This window comes from Salvelinus namaycush, chromosome 26 (assembly GCF_016432855.1).
Source record: "Salvelinus namaycush isolate Seneca chromosome 26, SaNama_1.0, whole genome shotgun sequence".
Classification (NCBI taxonomy): domain Eukaryota; kingdom Metazoa; phylum Chordata; class Actinopteri; order Salmoniformes; family Salmonidae; genus Salvelinus; species Salvelinus namaycush.
The window spans coordinates 15,538,766-15,563,929 of NC_052332.1; the positions used below are offsets into that span (position 1 = coordinate 15,538,766).

Sequence of the window (25,164 nt, forward strand, 5' to 3'; positions counted from 1 at the left end):
GGGTGACTGCTGGAGCATGACCTGTACGTGAAGGCGGAGAAATGTGAGTTTTCCAAACGAGCCATTTCCTTCCTGGGTTATCGCATTTCCACCTCGGGGGTGGTAATGGAGGGTGACCGCATCAAGGCCGTGCGTAATTGGCCGACTCCGACCACGGTAAAAGAGGTGCAGCGGTTCTTAGGGTTTGCCAATTACTACCGGAGGTTTATCCAGGGTTTTGGTCAGGTAGCGGCTCCTATTACCTCACTGCTGAAGGGGGGCCGGTGCGTTTGCAGTGGTCAGCAGAGGCGGACGAAGCTTTCCGTCGTTTGAAGGCGCTGTTCACCGACGCGCCAGTGTTGGCGCATCCGGACCCTTCTTTGGCGTTCATAGTAGAGGTGGACGCATCCGAGGCTGGGGTTGGAGCCGTGCTCTCACAGCGCTCGGGTACGCCACCGAAGCTTCGCCCCTGTGCTTTTTTCCCCGAAGAAGCTCGGGCCAGCGGAGCGGAATTATGATGTGGGGGACAGGGAGTTGTTGGCTATGGTTAAGGCCCTGAAGGTGTGGAGACACTGGCTTGAGGGGGCTAAGCACCCTTTCCTCATCTCGACTGACCACCGTAACCTGGAGTATATCCGATCAGAATCCTCGTCAGGCAAGGTGGGCTATGTATTTCACCCTATTTCGTTTCACGATCTCGTATCGACCAGGTACCCTCAACACTAAGGCCGACGCGCTGTCCCGCCTCTACGACACTGAGGACCGGTCCATCGATCCTACTCCCATCATTCCGGCGGCTAAGCTGGTAGCACCGGTAGAATGGGAGGTGGACGCGGACATCGAGCGGGCGCTAAGGGAGGAACCTGCGCCTCCACAGTGCCCGGAGGGTCGTAGGTACGTGCCGCTCGCTGTTCGTGATCAATTGATTCGGTGGGCTCATAGTCTACTCGCGTCAGGTCACCCGGGTATTTCGAGGACGGTGCGAGGTCTTAGAGGGAAGTACTGGTGGCCTACCTTGGTGAGGGACGTGCGATTCTATGTCTCCTCCTGTTCGGTGTGCGCCCAGAGTAAGGCTCCTAGGCACTTGCCAAGAGGGAAGTTACAACCCCTCCCCGTTCCACAACGGCCGTGGACCCATCTATAGTAGGATTTTCTCACTAATCTTCCCCTGTCTCAGGGGAACACGACGATCCTGGTCGTTGTGGATCGGTTCTTGAAGTCCTGCCGTCTTATCCCGTTGCCCGGTCTCCCTACGACCCTACAGACTGCGGAGGCGCTGTTCACCCATGTCTTCTCCGGCACTACGGGGTGCCCGAGGACATCATTTCTGATCGGGGTCCCCAGTTTACGTCCCGAGTGTGGAGGGCGTTTATGGAGCGTCTGGGGGTCTCGGTCAGCCTGACCTCGGGGTATCACCCGGAGAGTAATGGGTAGGTGGAGAGAGTGAACCAGGAAGTGGGTAGGTTTCTGCGGTCGTATTGCCAGGACCGGCCAGGGGAGTGGGCGAGATACATCCCCTGGGCTGAAATGGCCCAGAATTCACTAAGCCACTCCTCTACCAGCATGTCAACGTTTAACTTCTTATGGCTGCAAGCCCGATGTCGGTACACTTATGACAACAGCCAGCTCAAGTGCAGGGCGCGAAATTCAAAAGATATTTTTTAGAAATATTTAACTTTCACACATTAACAAGTCCAATACAGCAAATGAAAGATAAACATCTTGTGAATCCAACATGTCTGATTTTTAAAATGTTTTACAGCGAAAACACCACGTATATTTATGTTAGCTCACCACCAAATACAAAAAAGCACAGACATTTTTCACAGCACAGGTAGCTTGCACAAAACCAACCAAACTAACCAAGAACCAACCAAACTAACCAAGAAACAACTTCATCAGATGACAGTCTTATAACATGTTATACAATAAATCTATGTTTTGTTCGAAAAATGTGCATATTTGAGGTATAAATCAGTTTTACATTGCAGCTACCGTCACAGCTACCGTCACAAATAGCACCGAAGCAGCCAGAGTAATTACAGACACCAACGTGAAATACCTAAATACTCATCATAAAACATTTCTGAAAAATACATGGTGTACAGCAAATGAAAGACAGACATCTTGTGAATCCAGCCAATATTTCCGATTTTTTAAGTGTTTTACAGTGAAAACACAATATAGCGTTATATTAGCTTACTACAATAGCCAACTACACAACAGCATTGATTCAAGGCAAACGGTAGCGATAGCGACAAAACCAGCAAAAGATATTAATTATTTCACTAACCTTCATAAACTTCATCAGATGACAGTCCTATAACATCATATTATACAATACATATATGGTTTGTTCGAAAATGTGCATATTTAGAGCTGAAATCCGTGGTTATACATTGTGCTAACGTAGCATCTTTTTCCCAGAATGTCCGGGTATATTTATGACACTCACCTATTCTGACCAAATAACTATTCATAAACTTTATTAAAAAATACATGTTGTATAGGAAATGATAGATACACTAGTTCTTAATGCAATCGCCGTGTTAGAATTCTAAAAATAACTTCAGTACGACATCCAGCTTATGTTATAGCGAGAGAGCGCACAAAATCTGGGTGCAAACTAATAGTAAACATGTTCGACAGATATATGAAATAACATCATAAATGGGTCCTACTTTTGATGATCTTCCATCAGAATGTTGTACAAGGGGTCCTTTGTCGGGAACAATCGTTGTTTGGTTTTAGAATGGCCTTTTTCCCTCTTGAATTAGCAAGCAGACTAGCCAAGTGGCGCAAAGCTCTCCTTCGTGAACAAACGCAGAGAACGCAACACGCCTAACCTCCCGAAAAAAAATTCAATAATATGATAAAACTATATTGAAAAAACATACTTTACGATGATATTGTCACATTTATCAAATAAAATCAAAGCCGGAGATAGTAGCCGTCTATAACGACAGCTTTTCAGAAGGCAATCCCCGGTTCCTTCTCGCGCCTTCCTGAAAACAGGAAATTGGTGTCACGTCATGCCAAGAGCTCTTATTTGACCTCAGATCAAGCTATACACTCCATTTCTTCTCTCACTGCCTATTGACATCTAGTGGAAGGCGTATGAAGTGCATGTATACTAATACATATCAAGCAAATTAATAGGGATGCCCTGGAACAGAGCATCGATTTCAGATTTTCCACTTCTTGTCAGGAAGTTTGCTGCAAAATGAGTTCTGTTTTACTCACAGATATAATTCAAACGGTTTTAGAAACTAGAGAGGGTTTTCTATCCAATAGTAATAATAATATGCATATTGTACGAGCAAGAATTGAGTACGAGGCCGTTTGAAATGGGCACCTTTCATCCAAGCTACTCAATACTGCCCCTGCAGCCCTAAAAAGTTAAGTGTGTGTTGGGGTACCAGCCGGTTCTGGCACCATGGCATCAGAGCCGGACCGAGGCTCCTGCGGAGGAGGAGTGGGTGCAGCGCTCTAAGGAGACCTGGAGAGCCGTCCAGGAGTCATTGCGTCAGGTGAGTGGACGGCAGAAGAAGAGCGCTGACCGTCACCGCAGTGAGGCCCCCGTGTTTGCACCGGGGGACAGGGTCTGGCTCTCGACCCGAAACCTGCCCCTCCGCCTGCCCTGCCGGAAGCTGGGTCCGCAGTGTGTTGGGCCATTTAAAGTCCTGAGGAGAATAAACGAGGTGTGTTATCGATTGTTACTTCCTTCGTATTATCGTATTAACCCCTCGTTTCATGTGTCTCTCCTCAGGCCGGTGGTAGCTGGTCCCATGCAGGAAGGTGAGGTGCCGGAGGTCCCTTCGCCCCCTCTGAACATCGAGGGGTCCCCGGCGTACACCATATGGGCCATTCTGGACTCGAGACGCCGGGTGAGGGGCCTGCAGTACCTCGTAGACTGGGAGGGGTACGGGCTGGAGGAGCGGTGCTGGGTCCCGGTGGGGGATATATTGGATCCAGCTATGCTAAAGGAGTTCCATCGCCTCCATCTGGATCGCCCTGCGCCTCGCCCCCCGGGTCGTCCCCGAGGCCGGTGTTGGCGCGTGGCTCTGTCACGAATATCACCGAAGGTGGCTCCCCTTCTTGTTCGGGTGGCGCTCGCCAGTCTACTAGCTGCCACCGATCCCTTTTTCCTTTTCGTTTGTTTTTGTTTAATTGGTTTCACCTGTTCCTTGTTGGGTTTTTGGGGTGGGTAGTATTTAAGTTCGTTTAGCCCGCTTGCGTTTGTGCGGGCTTGTTGTTATTGTACGTAGGAGGTGTATTGTTGATTTTGGGTTTTCGCTGTCCGGTTTATGTAACAGTGGTCTTTGGGTTGTGTTTGCGCCTGTGTTTTGGCTTCACCCATTTTTGTACCTGTTTCTGTTTACTGTGGACATTAAAGCGTTTTTTCCCCGTGAAACTTCTGCTTTCTGCGCCTGACTCCACACCCATCATTCTCCTGACGTTACATCAGCGTGGCAGATGTGTTGCTACCTACCTTTACCACCTGGGGGCGGCCCGTCAGGAAGTCCAGGATCCAGCTGCAGAGGGAGGTTTTTAATCCCAGAGTCCTTAGCTTAGTGATGCACTTTGAGGGCACTATGGTGTTGAACGCTGAGCTGTAGTCAATGAATAGCATTCTCACGTAGGTGTTCCTTTTGTCCAGGTGGGAAATGGCAGTGTGGAGTGCAATAGAGATTGCAACATCTGTGGATCTGTTGGGGCGGTATGCAAATTGTTGTGGGTCTAGGGTTTCTGGGATAATGGTGTTGATGTGAGCCATGACCAGCCTTTCAAAGCACTTCATGGCTACAGACGTGAGTGCTACGGGGCGATAGTCATTTAGGCATGTTGCCTTAGTTTTCTTGGGCACTGGGACTATGGTGGTCTGCTTGAAACATGTTGGTATTACAGACTCGGTCAGGGACAGGTTGAAAATGTCAGTGAAGCCACTTGCCAGTTGGTCAGCGCATGCTCGGAGTACACTTCCTGGTAATCCGTCTGGCCTTGTGAATGTTGATCTGTTTAAAGGTCTTACTCACATCGGCTACGGAGAGCTTGATCACACAGTCATCCGGAACAGCTGATGCTCTCATGCATGCTTCAGTGTTGCTTGCCTCGAAGCGAGCATAGAAGTTATTTAGCTCGTCTGGTAGGCTCGTGTCACTAGGCAGCTCGCGGCTGTGTTTCCCTTTGTAGTCTGTAATAGTTTTCAAGCCCTGCCACATCCGACAAGCGTCGGAGCCTCTGTAGTACGATTCAATCTTAGTCCTGTATTGACGCTTTGCCTGTTTGATGGTGCGTCGGAGGGCATAGCGGGATTTTCTACCCTTAAGCTCAGTGTGGAATTTGCCTGTAATCCATGGCTTCTGGTTGGGGTATGTACGTACGGTCACTGTGGGGACGACATCATCGATGCACTTATTGATGAAGCCAGTGACTGATTTGGTGTACTCTGCAATGCCATCGGAAGAATCCCGGGAACATATTCCTGTGTGTGCTAGCAAAACAGTCCTGTAGCTTAGCATCTGCGTCCTCTGACCACTTCCTATTGAGCGAGTCACTGAAATTTCCTGCTTTAGTTTTTGATTGTAAGCAGGAATCAGCTGGATAGAGTTTTGGTCAGATTTGCCAAATGGAGTGTGAGGGAGTGCTTTGTACCTGTCTCTGTGTGTGGAGTAAAGGTGGTCTAGAGTTTTTTTCCCTCTGGTTGCACATTAAACATGCTGGTAGAAATGAGGTAAAAAGGATTTAAGTTTCTATGCATTAAAGTCCCGGCCACTAGGAGCGTCGCCTCTGAATAAGCATTTTCCTGTTTGCTTATAGCTATATACAGCTCATTGAGTGCCGTCTTAGTGCCAGCATCGGGTTTGTGGTAGTAAATAGACAGCTACGAAAAATATAGATGAAAACTCTCTTGGTAAATAGTGTGGTCTACAGCTTATCATGAGATACTCTACCTCAGGCGAGCAAAACCTCGAGACTTCCTTAATATTAGATTTTGTGCACCAGCTGTTATTTACAAATAGACACAGTCTTGCCGGAGGACCGCCGTTGTTCAGCCACGACTCGTGAAACATAAGATATTACAGTTTTTAATGTCCCGTTGGTAGGTTAGTCTTGATCGGAGCTCATCCATTTTGTTATCCAATGATTGCACATTGGCTAATAGGACTGAGGGGTTTACTCACTCGCCTACGAATTCTCAGAAGGCATCCCGACCTCTGCCCCCTTTTTCTCCATCTTTTCTTCACGCAAAGGACGGAGACTTGGGCCTGTTCCAGAGAAAGCAGTATATCCTTCACGTCCAACTCATTAAAGTAAAAATCTTTGTCTAGTTCGAGGTGAGTAATCGCTGTTCTGATGTCCAGGAGTTATTTTCAGTCATAAGAGACGGTAGCAGCAACATTATGTACAAAATAAGTAAAAAGATAAGTTACAAGCAACATGAAAAAACTAACAAAATAGCACAGTTGGTTAAGAGCACGTTAAACGGCAGTCATCCCCTCTGGCACCATTCTTCTAATAGATGTGGGAGTTTATCAAAATTGGATTTGCTTTTGAATTCTTTGTGGGTCTGTGTAATCTGAGGGAAATATGTGTCTCTAATATGGTCATACATTTGGCAGGAAGTTAGGAAGTGCAGCTTAGTTTCCACCTCATTTTGTTGGCAGTGTGCACATAGCCTGTCTTCTCTTGAGAGCCAGGCTATGCTCACTGACTCTGTACATAGTCAAAGACTTCCTTAATTTTGGGTCAGTCACAGTGGTCAGGTATTCTGCCACTTTGTTTTCAAATTCTTTGTGGGTCTGTGTAATCTCTCTCTCTTTCTCTCTCTCTCTGTCTCTCTGTCTCTCTGTCTCTCTCTCTCTGTCTCTCTGTCTCTCTGTCTCTCTGTCTCTCTGTCTCTCTGCCCTTAACTCAACTCTCTTTGTCATCTTTTAGAGTGTTCAAATGAATGACGAGGTCTTCAGCCGGTCATAAATGCCGCTCAAAGAGAGAAAGTGGGCTTAATGTGTCCACCAAAAACACTGCAAAATGTATAACTGGGTAAGGTACGCAGGAAGGTGGGGGAGGAAGAGAGCCACACTGACATTACATTGTTTGGAGGCCTGTGGGAGAGTGAGAATAGGTGGGGTGATCTCACTTTACTGGTCTGACTGGTAGGTCTGGTGGGGGCGTTTTCTTCAGAGACAGATGACGGGTGCGGTGAGAGACACCGAAACAGATAGAGGCGACAGAAAGGTACTAAAGAGAGGGAGAGAGGGAGGGAGGAATAGAGGATTGGTTCTAACAAACTAGTGTTGTTGCTTCCTGTGGAGGAGCTGACCATCTTTTATCATAACAGCAAATCTGACCTTCATCACTAAGAGAACCATTTGGATCCTCTGACCTTCGGTGACCTACGGTGATTTAGCCGTGTGTGTATGCATGTATGTGTGGATTGGGATGACACTGACAGCTCTCGCTTCTCTGAGAACCAACATTAACTAGTTGCTAAGCTCGAAGGAACTGAGAGAGATGGCGGAGGTCCCCAAGATTGAACTTTTCATCAAGGTAAAAGTTAGAATCCTAACCTGCCTCCAATGGAGACTGTATTACTGTGTTTTGAACTTTAGTCCTGGTTTATAACAACAGGGGTACATTATAGTTCCACCATCTTGGAATGGGAGACAGCATACAGCAAGGACTTAGACTTTCAGGATATAGATGAACGTTGACCCATTTTGCATGCCCCACCCTATCATGAGAATAAGATAAACGGTTTAGTTTGATATCATTGGAAAGCTTAAAAACAGGGTTGTCAAACTATTTTATCATATATCTGTAAAATAAATTATACTTTTTAAAACTTTAACATCAATGATCTAAAAAGTGTAAACTTAGATTTTTTTCATGTTCATTTACAGTACCAGTCAAAAGTTTGGACACACCTACTCATTCAAGGGTTTTTCTTTATTTTGACTATTTTCTACATTGTAGAACAATAGTGAAGACATCACAACTATGAAATAACACATATGGAATCACATAGTAACCAAAAAAGTGTTAATCAAATCAAAATGTATTTTATATTTGAGATTCTTCAAAGTTGCCACCCTTTTCCTCGATGACAGCTTTGCACACTCTTGGCATTCTCTCAACCAGCTGCACGAGGTAGTCACCTGGAATGCATTTCAATTAACAGGTAAGCCTTGTTAAAAGTTATTTTGTGGAATTTTTTCTTTCCTTCTTAATGTGTTTGAGCCAATCAGTTGTGTTGTGACAAGGTAGGGGTGGGTATGCAGAAGATAGCCCTATTTGGTAAAAGACCAAGTCCATATTATGGCAAGAACAGTTCAAATAAGCAAAGAGAAACGACAGTTCATCATTACTTTAAGACATGAAGGTCAGTCAATGCGGAACATTTCAAGAACTTTGAAAGTTTCTTCAATTGCAATCGCATCATCAAGCGCTATGATGAAACTGGCTCTCAATGAGGGCTGCCACAGGAAAGGAAGACCCAGAGTTACCTCTGCTGCAGTGGATAAGTTCATTAGAGTTAACTGCACCTCAGATTGCAGCCCACAAAAATGCTTCACTGTGTTCAAATAACAGACACATCTCAACATTAACTGTTCAGAGGAGACTGCGTGAATCAGGCCTTCATGGTTGAATTGCTGCAAAGAACCATTACTAAAGGACACCAATAAGAAGAAGAGACTTGCTTGGGCCAAGAAACACGAGCAATGGATATTAGACCGGTGGAAATCTGTCCTTTGGTCTGATGAGTCCAAATTGGAGAATTTTAGTTCCAACCGCCGTGTCTTTGTGAGATGGAGAGTAGGTGAACGGATGATCTCTGCATGTGTGGATGATCTCTGCACTGTGAAGCATGGAGGAGGAGGTGTGATGGTGTGGGTGTGCTTTGCTGGTGACACGGTCAGTGATTTATTTAGAATTCAAGTCACACTTAACCAGCATGGCTACCATAGCACTCTGCAGCGATACGCCATCATATCTGGTTTGTGCTTAGTGGGATTAGCATTTGTTTTTCAACAGGACAATGACCCAAAACACACCTCCAGGCTGTGTAAGGGCTATTTGACCATGGAGAGTGATGGAGTGCTGCATCAGATGACCTAGCCTCCACAATCCCCCGACCTCAACCCAATTGAGATGGAATATGTGGGAACTCCTCCAAGACTGTTGGAAAAGCATTCCTCATGAAGCTGGTTGAGAGAATGCCAAGAGTGTGCAAAGCTGTCATCAAGGCAAAGGGTGGCTACTTTGAAGAATTTAAAATATGAAATACATTTAGATTTATTTAACACTTTTTTGGTTACTACATGATTCCATGTGTGTTATTTCAAAGTTTCGATGTCTTCACTATTATTCTACAATGTAGAAAATAGTCAAATAAAGAAAAACCCTTGAATGACTAGGTGTGTCCAAACTTTTGACTGGTACTGTATGTATGGAAGGTTTTGTTCAAATCAAAAGGGTGCAGTCAGAAAGTGATTAAAATGATATGGAATGACCCTGAAGCAATGTAACCTCTTCATAAAAGCTTGTTGTTTACATAAATCCTGTACAGTTACAGCGTATAGGTGTGTTTTCTGTTTGAAGACAGGTCAGGTGAACAGAAACTGAAAAAGAGGATTGTCCAGTTTGGAGGCTTTCTGCTTGTCTTTATCCCCTGCTGCTGAAAATGCCTTCACTTCCTCACAGTCCAATGACTCAATTATCTTGATTCGCAAAGTGTTGTAAAAAGTGCTATATAAATAAAACGGTGACACTTTACATTAGTGTCCTTACTACAGCGGAATAGCGTAAGGAAGTATAGTGTAACAAGTACAGCATTAAATCTGTCTTTGTTACACTGTACTTACAATATGAAAAAGTCCTTCTCGAATACCCCTCCACCCGTCAGGCCAGTGATGATGGGGAGAGCGTGGGGAACTGTCCCTTCTGTCAGCGACTCTTTATGATCCTCTGGCTGAAGGGGGCCAACTTCACTCTCACCACAGTGGACATGAAGAGGTACGTATGTGGCTATTCACCCTCACACATATACACTCTCCACAATACACCTAAAGCAACCGTTCCCTACATCCAAGCCACGCCTGAATCGAAGTGCTTGTCCAAACATGCCCATGCATCCTCCAAAGTCATTTGCCACTACTTATGAACTGCTAATGATGACAGAACGACTAGAGGATTGTGTGTAATAGATGAAGTGTGCAGTTGAGTGACTTTCTCCCTCATGTGTTTCATCTGGTCCTCTGGTTGTCAGGGCTCCAGAGGTGCTGAAGGACCTGGCCCCAGGTTCTCAGCCCCCGTTCCTCATCTTCGGGGAGGAGGTGCGCACTGACACCAACAAGATCGAGGAGTTTCTAGAGGAGGCCCTGGCTCCTCCACCGTGAGTGTGTGATGAACATAAACAGGCATAAATGCACGGAAACACGCACACACACATACACACACACACACACAGACACACACACACAGACACACACACACACAGACACAGACACACACACACAGACACACACACGGCAAATGAGACAAGTAATGAATAAATACATGTTTATTCCAGGTGAATTAACCTCTTTGCAGTCAAATGTATCCTCCACTGGTTTCACTGATCCAGAAATCTGAGAGCTAATGGCAATGCCTTTCCAGGTACCCCAAGCTCTGTTGTCGCTACAAGGAGTCCAACGGTGCTGGAGATGACATCTTCCACAAGTTCTCTGCATACATCAAGAACCCTAACCCTGGCCTCAATGATAGTAAGAGTCCCTCCGTGTTTAGAAATCGCTGAGTCATTGAAACAGTATGTCCTGTATTAAAATGAGCCTCGTTCCAAATTCTGATGAGGCTTTGCTCTTTTTCAGTGCTGGAGAAGAAGTTTCTGAAGAGCCTGATGAAGTTGGATCAGTACCTGCTGACGCCACTCCCACATGAGCTGGACCAGAACCCAGACGCCCGCCAGTACTCACGGCACTATCTGGATGGGAACTCCCTCAGTCTAGCTGACTGCAACCTGCTTCCCAAGCTCAACATAGTCAAGGTTATCAGATCAAGCATTCCAGGAACTCATAGACCACATCGCCTTTGCCTATGTCATCTATTGTCCTTTCATTTATTCTGTTCCTTTCTGTTGGAACCATCTCAATCTCTATCAGGAAATGCAAAGGTTTATTCACGGTATTCATAGGTGTACTCAGGGGTGTCGCTATGGTAACATGGAACTGTAATGATCAAATACGGACAATATGGGTAGTCTGGAAGATCAAACAATGGTTCAAACAATGGGAATAGTGCATGGTCTTTTATTGGTCTGTATGACTACAAGTACCACTGGCACCACTGTGCTAATAGTAAACAGATGAAACATTGCTCAGTGTGGTTCAGTGTGTGTCCTCCCTCTTGCTCCCCACAGGTGGTGTGTAAGAAGTACCGTGACTTTGAGATCCCTGTGGCTCTGACTGGTCTGACCCGCTACCTGACCAAGGCCAACCAGCAGGACGAGTTCCGATATACCTGTCCCAAGGACTCCGAGATCCTACTGGCCTACCACTCAGTGGCCAAATACCTCAACAAGTAGATTGGCAGAGAAGGAGGGGGAAAGAGGGGTGCAAGGAGAGAGAATATAGAGAGGGGTGGGGGTGGGAGGGCAGACAGGGTAAAAGAGGAGCTGAAAAAGATATGTTTAGAAAAGAGAAGAAATGTCAAAAAAAGGGAAAAGAGGGCTATGAAGAGAACAATGCGCCTGCTGCCCGTGCTGCAGAACGAGGCCTGTCTGTCTTCTTTCAATAACATATTGATGTATAACGCAGTGCGTGCAGGGTGAAAGTCTACTTATACTGTACATGTACTATTACAATGTGTAATATATCAATAATATATGCCTTTTCGCCGAAGCGTTTATCCAAAGCGACTTACAGTCTTGCGTGCATCATTTCTTTTTATATGGGTGGTCCCAGGACTCCCTATGGTGTTGCAAGCACCATGCTCTACCAACTGAGCTAGGGAGGACCATGTGCGTACAATACAATTGTGTGCTGCCTGTTTAGTTTATGTAGATATTTGCATTCTCTGAGTTATGGTCAACAGTTCAAATGTTATGTTTAATAACCTTTCAATGTATTTTATGCTCGCTTTAAAAACCTAGCAATGTGCATACTTTGTCTGGCAATTGTAATGATCTGTATTTTCTACCCGTGAGAGACAAAGAGACGGCACTATGTCACATGCCACGTCAACAAAGATAAATGTGGTGCAGTTGTGTGTGGGTTGATAGGTTTTGCATTTATTGAAATGTTCTACGTTGAAATTACTGTCACCTCTCGTAGGCCCAGAGCAATATTAGTCGGAGTAGACATCATTTTAATTGGTTTATTTAAAAGTGTTTGGATTGCCAGAGGGAAACAGTACAAATCTAATAAAGTTCACGAAACTGCCTCATTTCATGAAAATTATTGATCAAATGGATGCCTTTTAATTGCTGTGGGGGTAATCATAACATGTGAATGATCATTCTAATTCTATGGGTGGAATGCACCATTACATCACAAATACATTGTTTTGTTTTTGTTGTTGATATTGGTTTTGGTTCAAACAGAATATAAGTCCATAGATATATTATATATGATACAGTCAGTCAGTTCACTGGCAGAAACACTGAATGTATCTCTTGTCTTTGATAAGAGAATCAATTCTATCAAGGAAGGAGATTCCAGAGAGAGGAGAAACAGATGGAGAGGGTTAAGAAGGAAAAACATAGATTGCCAATACCAAACCAGTCAGCGATAAAGACGGAGATGAGGAAAAACTGAGAGAGAAACAAAAGAAGGAAAGACAAATGGACATTGATCGGCTGAGAAGACAGAGGGAGCATGAAAAAGCAATGGAAAGGACGAGAGAGAGTAGGCCTACAAGGCGAAAGGAAAAGGTTCAACAGAGGAACGTAGCTAAACAGCGAATTGATGAAGACAAAGGAGCGATCGAGAAAGCGAGGCAAAACGAGAAACAGATTGAAAGACAGAGAGCACTGCCGGTGCAAAAATGGCAAGAGCAGCACATTAAGGCAAGACAAGCAAAGGTAGAAAAAGGTACAGCATATGAGCAAGAGAAGAAAGAAAGGAGGAAACAAATAGAGCCAGAAACAGGTGGATAGAGAGGAAGAAGAAAGACCGGCAGAGAATGAAAGACAGGAGAGTAAAGAAATGGAGAGAGAGACAAAAGAGAAGATGAGGACCAAAGCGACTGTGGAGGAAGATGACGGTGGAAGCATCATTGAAGAAAAGAACAAGGAAGATAAAAGTATCAGTAGGAGAATCTTCAACTGGGGAAATACTAAGGTCAAAGAGAGACACCGACGACAAATCGAGAGGACCATTCAGAGGGAGAAGGAGGAAGGCGGTCATTTACACAGCATGGGTAGGAAGCTATGCTAGACAACCAATATTTTATTTCAAGCCTAACTGACCATTAGGCTACCGTCAGTATTTTCTCACTAGTTATCTCTTATCTCTTCTACTTTACAGATTCTATAAGTTTATTTTTCAAATTCTGTTTGGGAAAGCAGCCTGAAAATATTCTTGCTAATAAGAGCCACGTTACAATTCCCACTAAGTGGGTTAACCCTATTGGCGCAATGCGTTGGGTGTTAGCCTTCACGCCAGTGACTCGGGTTTGCTTCCCTACCCCGCCATTCGCTACACTGGTGCCAGAAGTGAGATGGCGGCCGTGAGGCCATTGGAATGCACATCTGGATGTGTCAGGCGGCTGATGTGTTCGAAGGGGGGGTAAGTGCCTTCCTTTTCGGAGGGGGCAGTGTAGCGATCCTCGCTAATATGAGTCATGTTCCTATTCCCACCAGGGACACTGTAACGAAAGTCGTTGGGAGAAGGAGAGGAGGACCAAAGTGCAGCGTGGTACGTATCCATAACTTTTAATCAAGATGAATACACAAACAAAAACAACAAAACGACCAACGAACAGTTCTGACAGGTGCAACAAACACTAACCAGAAAATAACCACCCACAAACAAAAGTGGGAAAACAGGGTACCTAAGTATGGCTCTCAATCAGAGACAACGATAGACAGCTGCCTCTGATTGAGAACCATACCAGGCCAAATACATAGAAATAGAAAACCTAGACCTACAACATAGAATACCCACCCACATCATACCCTGACCAAACTAAAAATAGAAACATACAACGCAATCTACGGTCAGGGCGTGACAGACACACTCTTTTCACGCCACTTCGATACATTTTCATAGAAGGTTAGAAGAGCTAACTCTTTTCCTAACCTTAATTATCCTAACCTGCTGCGTAAGTTCTCCTAACCTGTTATGATAAAGTCACTTCGGTATTGAAGTGGTGTGAAAAGAGTGTTTCCCATTCCTACCAAGTGGGGTAGCCCTATTGGCACGATGCGTAGGCTGTTTGCCTAGCACGCCAGCGACCTGGGTTCGCTTCTCTGTCCACTATTGACAGTCTACCAACTCTCCCTTCTTCCCACCAGGCACCTTAGGAGGTGGTCTTGGATCCGTGGCCCATTGTCTTGTCAGCACACGGGCCGAGCGCGAGAGAGAGCAGAGGCATAATCTGTTCAAGGCTGAACTAAGAAGACAGAAATGGGAAGGGTGCTGGTATGAATACCAAGACAAGAAAGAGGAGAAAAGGGAGAAGGAAAAGCTTAAAGAGGAGAAGATAAGGATGGCCTCTGAATCACTCCACAGTCTACACATTTATTTCTCCTGAAGTATATTAATAAAATGATTCAACTTTTGTTAAGTTCATCCTGTCAAACATTCCATTCAAGGTAGTGACAAATAATCGTCCAGTCAGTCTAGGAGTCTAGTGAAGCAGAGATAGCTAGCTAGCTGAAGATACTGCAGTTATACCAAAGATAGGTTACACATTTATGGCAGCCAACAGCAGTGAAAAAAAGCAGGTACCATCTACCTTAAGCCTAAAATAGTCTTGGTTGGTGTGTAAAACCAATAAATAATGAAATCCCCAAAATTTTGAGCAGAAATGTCTCAATGATTGTAAGATGTCCTTGTTTCTCTATTGGAAACCACAAAGAAAGGTTTGGTAGCCTAGCCTTAGCCCATCAACCACCGATTCATCAGCTGGGTTACGTTAAGGAGTGTTAGTGCTGGGTTAGAACAAATACAGTAGCTGACAAATATATTGGCACCCTTGCAAATTTCTTAAATAAATCCCTATTTCTTCTCAAATAAATTGTTATTGAAAAAAAAGTTTGGGCTCCACATCTTGTTATTGGATTTTCAACATTGCAGAAACAATTTTATTCTTGTAAGCTTAAGTTTACAATTTTTAATTTAGAAAATAAAGACAAATGGCATGGACAAAATTGTTGGCACACCAGAGCTAGTACTTGGTTGCACAGCCTTTGGCCAAGATAACTGCAGACAAACACTTCTTGTAGCAATCAATGAGCTTGCTGAAGCTTTCTACTGGCAATTTGGCCCACTCTTCAGCAGCAAACGGTTCTAATTCTTCAAAGTTTGAGGGGTGTTCTCGACCAACTGCTGTTTTCAGATCTTGCCTATAGGTTTTGGATGTGATTCAGATCTGGACTCTTCGCTGGCCGCTCCAAAACATTCTAGTGTTTCTTCTTGAACCCTTCCTGGGTGCTTTTTGATGTGTGTTTGGGGTCGTTGTCCTACTGGATGACCCACAACCTTCAATGGAGACCCAGTTTTTGGACACTGGGTTAATATTGGATTCCAAAACACCTGTTAATTTGCTGATTTCATGATGCCTTGTACACGTTTAAGGCTCCCAGTACCAGAGGCAGCAAAGCGAACCCACAGCATTATAAAACCTCCCCATGTGTGATAGTAGGGAGGGTGTTATTTTCATTGAATGCTTAGTTTGATCGTTGGTAAACAGAGCGCTGATCTGTACATTCCGAAATAGCATTTTCCCAGGATTAAGCGTGTTTAGGTGGCTTTTTGCTACGTTCAATCAGGCCTTCTTGTGTCTCCGTCAGCAGCTGGGTCTTCTTATGTTTACCAATGACCAAATGAAGCATTCAAAGACAAGAACACCCTCCCTATAATGACACACGGGGAAGTTTGATAATGCTGTGGGGTTGCTTTCAAATGAAGGGGATGATGACGCAATCTCTGCGAGAGGTAGGGAACCAGATTTCATTGGTCCTCAACGCGTGTCATTTAATTCATGGTAAGTGGACTAATGCTGTGTTCAAAACAACTGGAAACGGGGAACTCTGAAATCTCAGACTTCTGACTTCATTGCGTTCAAGACAACTGGGAACTCTGAAAAAAACGAGCCCCGACTGGGAAATATTGTTTTGAACGGTCATCCAGCTCGGAATTCTAAGTCGGGAACTCAGGCTTTTTCTAGAACTCCGACTTGCCGACCTTGTCCCCCCCCCCCCCCCCCCCCCCCCCCAGAGTTCCCTAAAGCACCATAAATCCATCTACTTCGGGACACACCCGTGACTTGAATGACACAATTTTTAACCTTAAGTATATTTTTGCAATTACACTTACTTTTGATACTTAAGTACATTTAAAACCAAAAAGTTTTAGACTTTTAATCAAGTAGTATTTTACTGGGTGACTTTCACTTCTACTTGAGTCATTTTCTATTAAGGTATCTTTAGTTTCACCCAAAGTACGACAATTGTGTATTTTCTCCACCACTGCGCTTGTGCATACGGCAGATGCATGCGTGAACACGCAAATGGAGGGGCGAGGGGTAGGGAATCATTTGGAATTCAGCCTGAGAAGGCCATGACATATGGCTTACATCGTTTTCATGCTCATCAAACCATTCAGTGACCCCTCGTGCCCTGTTGATGGATGCATTATCATCCAATGGAGGAATTGCCATGGTAGTCAAAATAATGGCCTGCGTTTTTATACATTATGGGATGTTAATTGCTTAATTAATTCGGGAACCACACCTGTATAGAAGCACCTGCTTCCAATATACACTGCATGACCAAAAGTATATGGACACCTGCTCGTCGAACATCTCATTCCAAAATCATGGGCATAAATATGGAGTTGGTCCCCCCCTTTGCTGCTATAACAGCCCCCCCTCTTCTGGGAAGCCTTTCCACTTGATGTTGGAACACTGCTGCAGGGACTTTCTTCCATTCAGCCACAAGAGCATTAGTGAGGTCGGGCACTTATGTTGTGCGATTAGGCCTGGCTCGCAGTCAGCGTTCCAATTCATCCCAAAGGAGTTGAGGTCAGGGCTCTGTGCTGGCCAGTCAAGGTATTCCACACCGATCTCGACAAACCATTTCTGTATGGACCTCACTTTGTACACGTGGGCATTGTCATGCTGAAACAGGAAACACAAAGTTGGAAGCACAGATTTGTCTAGAATGTCATTGAATGCTGTAGTGTTAAGATTTCGCTTCACTGGAACTAAGTGGCCTAAGAGAAGAACTTCAGTAGACGGCACGTGTCCGAAAGTGATTGATGACCACCTATTTTATGTGTCACACATTTATGCCCATTTATGTAGATCCTGGATGTGGATGTTCTCAGGCTATGTACATCCTGTCAGGATGTTCTCACGCAATCGAGTGAGTGCTTATGTAACGTGATACTGCAGCTGTTTTGGGTAAAGCATGTGTTTGCAATAAAGCTGTCCTGGTGATTGATGTGTAGTGTGTTGAACTGAAAGAAGATGGGACATTTGGGAATTTATGTAGTGAATGGTGGAGGCCTGAGTTTGACAATTTTAAACAGATGGGAATTTTTGTAGTGAACTTACGGAGCTGATGCTAAGGGAGCTTGTGAAATGAAAAAGTATTTTCCGGGTAGGTCTGCCTAAGTATAAGTAACTGTTAGACTTGTCCTATTTGTATTTATTATGGATCCCCATTAGCTGCTGCAAAAGCAGCAGCTACTCTTCCTGGGGTCCAGCAAAATTAAGGCAGTTTATACAATTTTAAAACATTACAATACATTCACAGATTTGACAACACACTGTGTGCCAGCAGGCCCCTACCACATATCTACAGTACTAAATCCATGTGTATGTATTGGGTGTGTGTGTGTGTGTGTGTGTGTGTGTGTGTGTGTGTGTGTGTGTGTGTGTGTGTGTGTGTGTGTGTGTGTGTGTGTGTGTCTGTGTGTGTGTGTGTGTGTGTGTGTGTGTGTGTGTGTGTGTGTGTGTGTGTGTGTGTGTGTGTGTGTGTGTGTGTGTGTGTGTGTGTGCGTGTGTCTGTGCCAATGTTTGTGTTGCTTCACAGTCCCCGCTGTTCCATAAGGTGTTTTTTTATCTGTTTTTTAAATCTAATTTTACTCCTTGCGTCAGTTACTTGATGTGGAATAGAGTTCCATGTAGTCATGGCTCTATGTGGTACTGTGTGCGTCCCATAGTCTGTTCTGGACTTGTGGACTGTGAAGAGACCTCTTGTGGCATGTCTTGTAAGGGCATGCATGGGTGTCTGAGCTGTGTGCCAGTAGTTTAGACAGCTCGGTGCATTCAACATGTCAATACCTCTCATAAATAAAAGTAGTGATGAAATCAATGTCTCCACTTTGAGCCAGGAGAGATTGACATGCATATTATTAATATTAGCTCTCTGTGTATATCCAAGGGCCAGCCGTGCTGCTCTGTTCTGAGCCAATTTTCCTAAGTCCTTTTTTGTGGCACCTTACCACACGACTGAACAGTAGTCAAGGTGCGACAAAACTAGGGCCTGTAGGTCCTGCCTTGTTGATAGTGTTGTTAAGAAGGCAGAGCATCGCTTTATTATAGACAGACTTCTCCCCATCTTAGCTACTACTGCATCAATATGTTTTGACCATGACAGTTTACAATCTAGTGTTTCTCCAAGCAGTTTAGTCATCTCAACTTGTGTCACGCCCTGACCATAGAGAGCCCTTGGTTCTTTATGGTGTTTAGGTCAGAGCGTGACTAGGGGGGTAATCTAGTCATTTTGTTTCTATGTTTTGGGATTGAGTATGGTTCCCAATTAGAGGCAGCTGATTATCGTTGTCTCTAATTGGGGATCATACTTAAGTGTTCCCTGTTCTCACCTGTTATGTGGGATATTACTTTGTGTTTTGTGCATGTGCACCATGTAGTCACGTTTCGTTGATAGTTTATTGATTTATTGTTTTGTTCTGGCTATGTTTCACTTTATAATAAATATGTGGAACTCAACATCCGCTGCGCCTTGGTCCGACTCTCCTCACGTACGTAACAACTTGCTCAATTTCCACATAATTTATTACAAGATTTAGTTGAGGTTTAGGGTTTAGTGAGTGTCCTAGACAAGTCTGACACAGATAAACCACAGAAAACTACATAAAACATGTCTCCTAGACCAATTCTAGGTGTATTGTGATTTACCTTCAATGAATGAAATCGCTCTCTCTCTCTCTGTCTCTCTCCCCCCCTTGGGGTATGTGTGAGGCCTGGTTGCATGGGTGGTGCCAGGTTACAAGCTGTGAGGTTACAAGCAGAGAGAGAGAGAGAGAGAGAGAGAGAACCCTTCCTGAGGCCTTCTTTTCTAAGACATTAAAATATCTGTCTTCCAACAATTAAAAATAATTATACATTTGAAATATACATTTTGTGGTAATGTGTGATAATAGTATGTATGATATATATAAAGGTTTAGTAAAACAACAGAGGTATAGTTTAATATTGCATAGTAACTTTTAATAATAGTATTATGTTTAAATGTTGGTAGTAACATTTTGAAGAAATAAAGGGTTTTAAAATGTAATTGACCTTTAATGAAATATAATGCACTTCAACCATTGATGGATGGTGACGAAAATAATGACATTGCCAGTAGTCATGTTAAGGTTTTCAATGTTTTATTGGTGGAGTTTATGGATTTGCATGTGGCTGTGTATTATATGATGCCTGAATAGGAAAGAGGATCTGATCGTCCCTATTAGTATTATTGATCAATTCTTGATCCAAAAAGACATACATCTGCTTGGTAGTGTATTAGCATGGTATGAGACAACATGAATAATACAATTTCATTAAAATTAAAATAAACAGTATTATCCTAAATTGAGACATGAATAAAAATGTGTTATCACATCAACAACAATGACATGACATGTATGCAGATTATATTACAACTTTTTGTGTTTTGTCTTAATGACTGTTCTTTAGTAGATAGGATACTCAGTGTGTTAGTCCAAGAAACTAGATAGTTGTTTTATGTTTGTGAAACCTTGAAATTAACACAATTAGAAGTGATTTTGTAACAACAGTTTTGAATAGGTAATTGTATCAAATATATATCATTTTATGTTTGAATTAGCTCTCATATAAACGGTTTTCATCACTGCCTCGTAAACACATTCTTGTAAATTGGAGCTACCATACGTGATTATGTGGGGCTGCTGTACAGATTTGAGCACTTGACATGACGTTGACATTTCTGGGTATGTCTCACCTGTAACATAATCATAATACTGATTAATGATAATAATCATATTGTTATATTATTTTTTATAATAACACAAATCTGTCAATCAACCAAATGTATTTCTTAAAATCCCTTTTTTGCATCAGCAGTTGTCACAAAGTGTTTTACAGATACCCAGTGTCATGTCTTTTCATTAGCCTGAGAGAGAGAGAGAGAGAGAGAGACAGGATCTATTACATAAAGTTATCACAGAAGCACACTATGTAACACAATATATTAATAATTCCCTAAAAATTGGGTGTCATTGTCTTTCAGAACTGTTGCAATACAAAACGTTGAAACGTTGTTAAATATTTGTTCCTTTGGTATACATTGAGAGATGTAGTAGAGAGAGTAATATTACACAATTAAACAATAGATCATTACTCACACACAGAGACATGGCTTCATAGTTGTTCATAGTTTCTCATCGTTGTTTGATCATAGTTTATCATAGTTTCTAATTATCGTTTCTAATCATAGTTTCTAGTCAGAGGTTTGATATAATAAGAGGGTCAAATAGATTGTTTACAAACCGTATGAAAATAAACAATGGCTACTGTTCAATGGATAAATAGCCTTCCTTTTAAAAAAACATACATGTCAATGAAAACAATTAAGACACATCATTCTTAACATTTACATTTAAGTAATATATATCCATATACAAACATCACATTGAATATTCAACTCACCTTCAAAAAGCTCCACAAGGAAGAAAGTTATCCAAATGATCTTTTAGCTGTTCTGTCTTCATGCTGTTCTGGGCTGATGGCTGTTGGAGAGGAGAGGGGCAGTTGAGTGAGCTGGGGCCTTTTATGGCCCTGCCTCTGGGAGCCTGTCAGCTTGTGACATGATGAGAGAGTGAAAGAGGGCCGACCTGTAAGATATTTTATGCAACAAACATACTTCTATTTGAAGAGGTTTTTGACCATTCTGGGATCTACTATCAAACAGTCATGAAATCATAAAAAAATGAATGCATACACTAAAGAATTTGAATTTGGTCATAAAAATACTTTTTGACAAAAGTTACATGTTTGAAAATAAAAATTCTTAAAACATTTGACATTTTGGAGACATTTCTGGACACTATAGGGGCCTCCTAGATCCTTATTAATGACAAGTGTCTATAAAGATAGATTGGTGTAAGATATCTGCTCCATTTTTGGGGCACATGTTGACAAGATGTTGGGGAATCACTCGAGGGGAATATTGACCAACTGAGCATCTCAGTGTACAGCTCAATAGGCATTTTGTTACATTTCAGTCTTCTGTGATGTATTTAAAGTGTCATATTGGGTTGCAAACTCAAAAATGAATACATTTACACTATCTGACATGTTACTGGTGTCTTTGTTTTTTAAGCCCATAACAATGTGTGTGAGGTGTACACTTTTGTTTCACAGTAGATTTTTGTAAGACTACCAAGAATCACTCTGTGTGACCTTGATTTAGCCCACTGCAGTAATAGGTTATTCAGGGGGGGTATAATGGATCTGTTTAAGTCATAAGTAAAGGGCCCATCTTAAAGAGTACAATTACCCTTTCAAAAAGAGGATGGTTTGATTGACTGAGACAGTCCCCCCCAGGACAACTCATAACTGTTTTAAAACATTTGTTATGTGGTCTCCTGAGTTGTAAGGGTTGTAAACATTTGTTGACCCTTCATATGGATATATGGACATTTGTTTGACCCTTCATATGGATATGCCGAGAAGTCTTTTGGAAGGTCAGTGGTTCGACAGGTTTAAAAAACGCTGGTACAAGCACACACACACACACACATAGAGAGAGCCTTATATTTCATTAGAGGTAAATTACATTATAAAACCCTTTATTTCTTCAAAATGTTACTATCAACATTTAAACATATTACTATTATTATAGTTTACTATGCAATATTAAACTATACCTCTGTTGTTTTAATAAACCTTTATATATATCATATATATAAAGGCTCAGAACAGGGCAGCACGGCTGGCCCTTGGATGTACACAGAGAGCTAATATTAATAATATGCATGTCAATCTCTCCTGGCTGAAAGTGGAGGAGACATTGACTTCATCACTACTTTTATTTATGAGAGGTATACACATCAAGTAACTGATGCAAGCAGTAAAATTTTATTTTAAAAACAAAAAACTGATTAAAAAACACCTTATGGAACAGCAAAGACTGAAGCAACACAAACATTGGTACATACACACACACACACACACACACATGGATTTAATACTGTAGATATGTGGTAGGGGCCTGAGGGCACACAGTGTGTTGTGAAATCTGTGAATGTATTGTAATGTTTTAAAATTGTATAAACTGCCTTAATTTTGCTGGACCCCAGGAAGAGTAGCTGCTGCTTTGGCAGCTAATGGGGATCCATAATAAATACAAATACAAATAGGACAAGTCTAACAGTTACTTATACTCAGGCAGACCTACCTGGAAAATATTATTTCATTTCACAAGCTCCCTAAACAAGCTCCATAACATAAGTTCACTACAAAAATTCCCATCTGTTTAAAACTGTCGAACTCAGACCTCCCCCATTCCTTATATAAATTCCCAAATTTCCCAAATGTTTCACATCTTCTTTCAGTTCAACAAGGTTACTTCACATCAATCACCACATACTTTTGTATATATAATGTACTTCGTATCGCTCATTTATTCAAGTATTTCCATTATTTTGGCAGTTACCTGTAGCTTGTATTACAAGCCTTGTAATAATAATGCATGCCTTTGTAAAAATCCTCTTGTTGACATTGTCTCACCAACACAATTTGACAGCTTTGAAGTGACTGGGCCAAAGATTGTCTATAATGTTGACAAGATATTTGAGTGGAAATACATGTCCTCAAAGATTGAAGACACGTGGGAGGTGAGATCAGGTGGGACCTTTCTAGCCAATGAGAGGGCAGATAAGCGGGTGCACAACAGTCCATAGAGATAGATAGAGGACTCATCTTTGTATCTGTGCCATTGTAGCGTCTGTGACAGCATGGGCCACGCCACTGAGGCTATCTCCATTTTAAAGTAGTTGATTTTGTTCTTCTTCATTGCCTGATTGCTCCCAACTCATAGGAATCCCCATCCACTTTAAAATGTGTTATATCCATTTTAAACATATTGCTGGTTTCGGAGGATTCAAGCACTGTTAAGGACGACAAACCCAATCAACAAACCAAAGCCAAGTTAGCGAAGCGGTATCAACGATGGCATCAAACCATCACCAAGCAAGAGGGCGCGCTGGAGAGTGGGGAGAGGTTTACGGATATGGATGTTGACTTGTTGAAATCCATAAATGAAAGGCTTGCCAAACTTGATATCTTGGATATACTACGAGAGGACATCAATGCATTATGTGCCAGTCTAGAATTCAGCCAATGTCAGATTGATGATCTAAGGAAAGAGAACACAGAGCTGAAAGGTACTGTAGACACTTCATGGCAAGGTGGATGTGGTGCAGAGGGAGAACAAACAACTTAAAGAAACCTTTCTTGATGTACAGTGTTGATCAATGCGGGACAATCAAATCTTTTCAGGGATACTGGAGAATGACAACAGCAGAAGCTGTGAGGACACTGTCCGAGACCCTAGGTCAACTCAACTGAAACTGCCCACTGACGTTGTGTGTAATGTCATTTCTCTAGAGTCCATAGAATGGGTAAGGCCTCTGGAAATAGGCCACATGCTATTATTGCATGTTTTGAACATTTTAAGCAAAAGAGAACTCAGAAAAACTGATTTTGGAATGAATGATCACTTCCCCACGCAGATCAATGAAAGGAGAAAAAAAAAGTATCCCATCATGAAGGAAAAGCGTTGCCTAAATCAACGAGTCTCCTTTACATCAACGGGCAACTGTATCCGGACTCTAGAGTAACTCCCTGGCTATTTTAATCCAACTATATCGGGACTCTAGAGTAACTCCCTGACTATTTTAATCCAGCTATATCAGGACTCTAGAGTAACTCCCTGACTATTTTAATCCAGCTATATCAGGACTCTAGAGTAACTACCTGACTATTTTAATCCAACTATATCAGGACTCTAGTGTAACTCCCTGGCTATTTTAATCCAGCTATATCAGGACTCTAGAGTAACTACCTGACTATTTTAATCCAACTATATCAGGACTCTAGAGTAACTCCCTGGCTATTTTAATCCAACTATATCAGGACTCTAGATGAACTCCCTGGCTATTTTAATCCAGCTATATCAGGACTCTAGAGTAACTCCCTGGCTATTTTAATCCAACTATATCAGGACTCTAGAGTATCTTCCTGGCTATTTTAATCCAACTATATCGGGACTCTAGAGTGACTCCCTGGCTATTTTAATTTAATGTTCAAATCTGAGTTTGTGTGTTGTAGTATATCATGACAACTTCAACTATAATTTTTTTTATTTCACCTTTATTTAACCAGGTAGGCAAGTTGAGAACAAGTTCTCATTTACAATTGCGACCTGGCCAAGATAAAGCAAAGCAGTTCAACACGTACAACAACACAGAGTTACACATGGAGTAAAACAAACATACAGTCAATAATACAGTAGAAAAATAAGTCTATATACAATGTGAGCAAATGAGGTGAGATAAGGGAGGTAAAGGCAAAAAAAGGCCATGGTGGCGAAGTAAATACAATATAGCAAGTAAAAACACTGGAATGGTAGATTTGCAGTGGAAGAATGTGCAAAGTAGAGATAGAAATAATGGGGTGCAAAGG

The 25,164-nt window shown here is 42.6% G+C and overlaps 1 protein-coding gene across 1 annotated transcript; it reads left to right on the plus strand.

Moving 5' to 3' along the window:
* Positions 1 to 7,482: 7,482 nt before the first annotated feature.
* On the plus strand, positions 7,483 to 11,563 carry LOC120021770 (chloride intracellular channel protein 4-like). Its single transcript, XM_038965619.1, has 6 exons — positions 7,483 to 7,530; positions 9,887 to 9,996; positions 10,250 to 10,375; positions 10,639 to 10,745; positions 10,851 to 11,026; positions 11,399 to 11,563. Exons 1-6 carry the CDS (start codon positions 7,495 to 7,497, stop codon positions 11,561 to 11,563), a joined length of 720 nt encoding a protein of 239 aa, XP_038821547.1. The 5' UTR covers positions 7,483 to 7,494.
* The last annotated feature ends 13,601 nt before the right edge of the window (positions 11,564 to 25,164 follow it).

Excerpts from the sequence above, each read along its gene's own strand:
- LOC120021770 (XM_038965619.1), top strand. The coding sequence starts at position 7,495 with ATGGCGGAGGTCCCCAAGATTGAACTTTTCATCAAG. Across the intron at positions 10,376-10,638 it reads GAGGCCCTGGCTCCTCCACC|GTACCCCAAGCTCTGTTGTC; the intron begins GTGAGTGTGTGA and ends ATGCCTTTCCAG. Across the intron at positions 10,746-10,850 it reads TAACCCTGGCCTCAATGATA|TGCTGGAGAAGAAGTTTCTG; the intron begins GTAAGAGTCCCT and ends GCTCTTTTTCAG.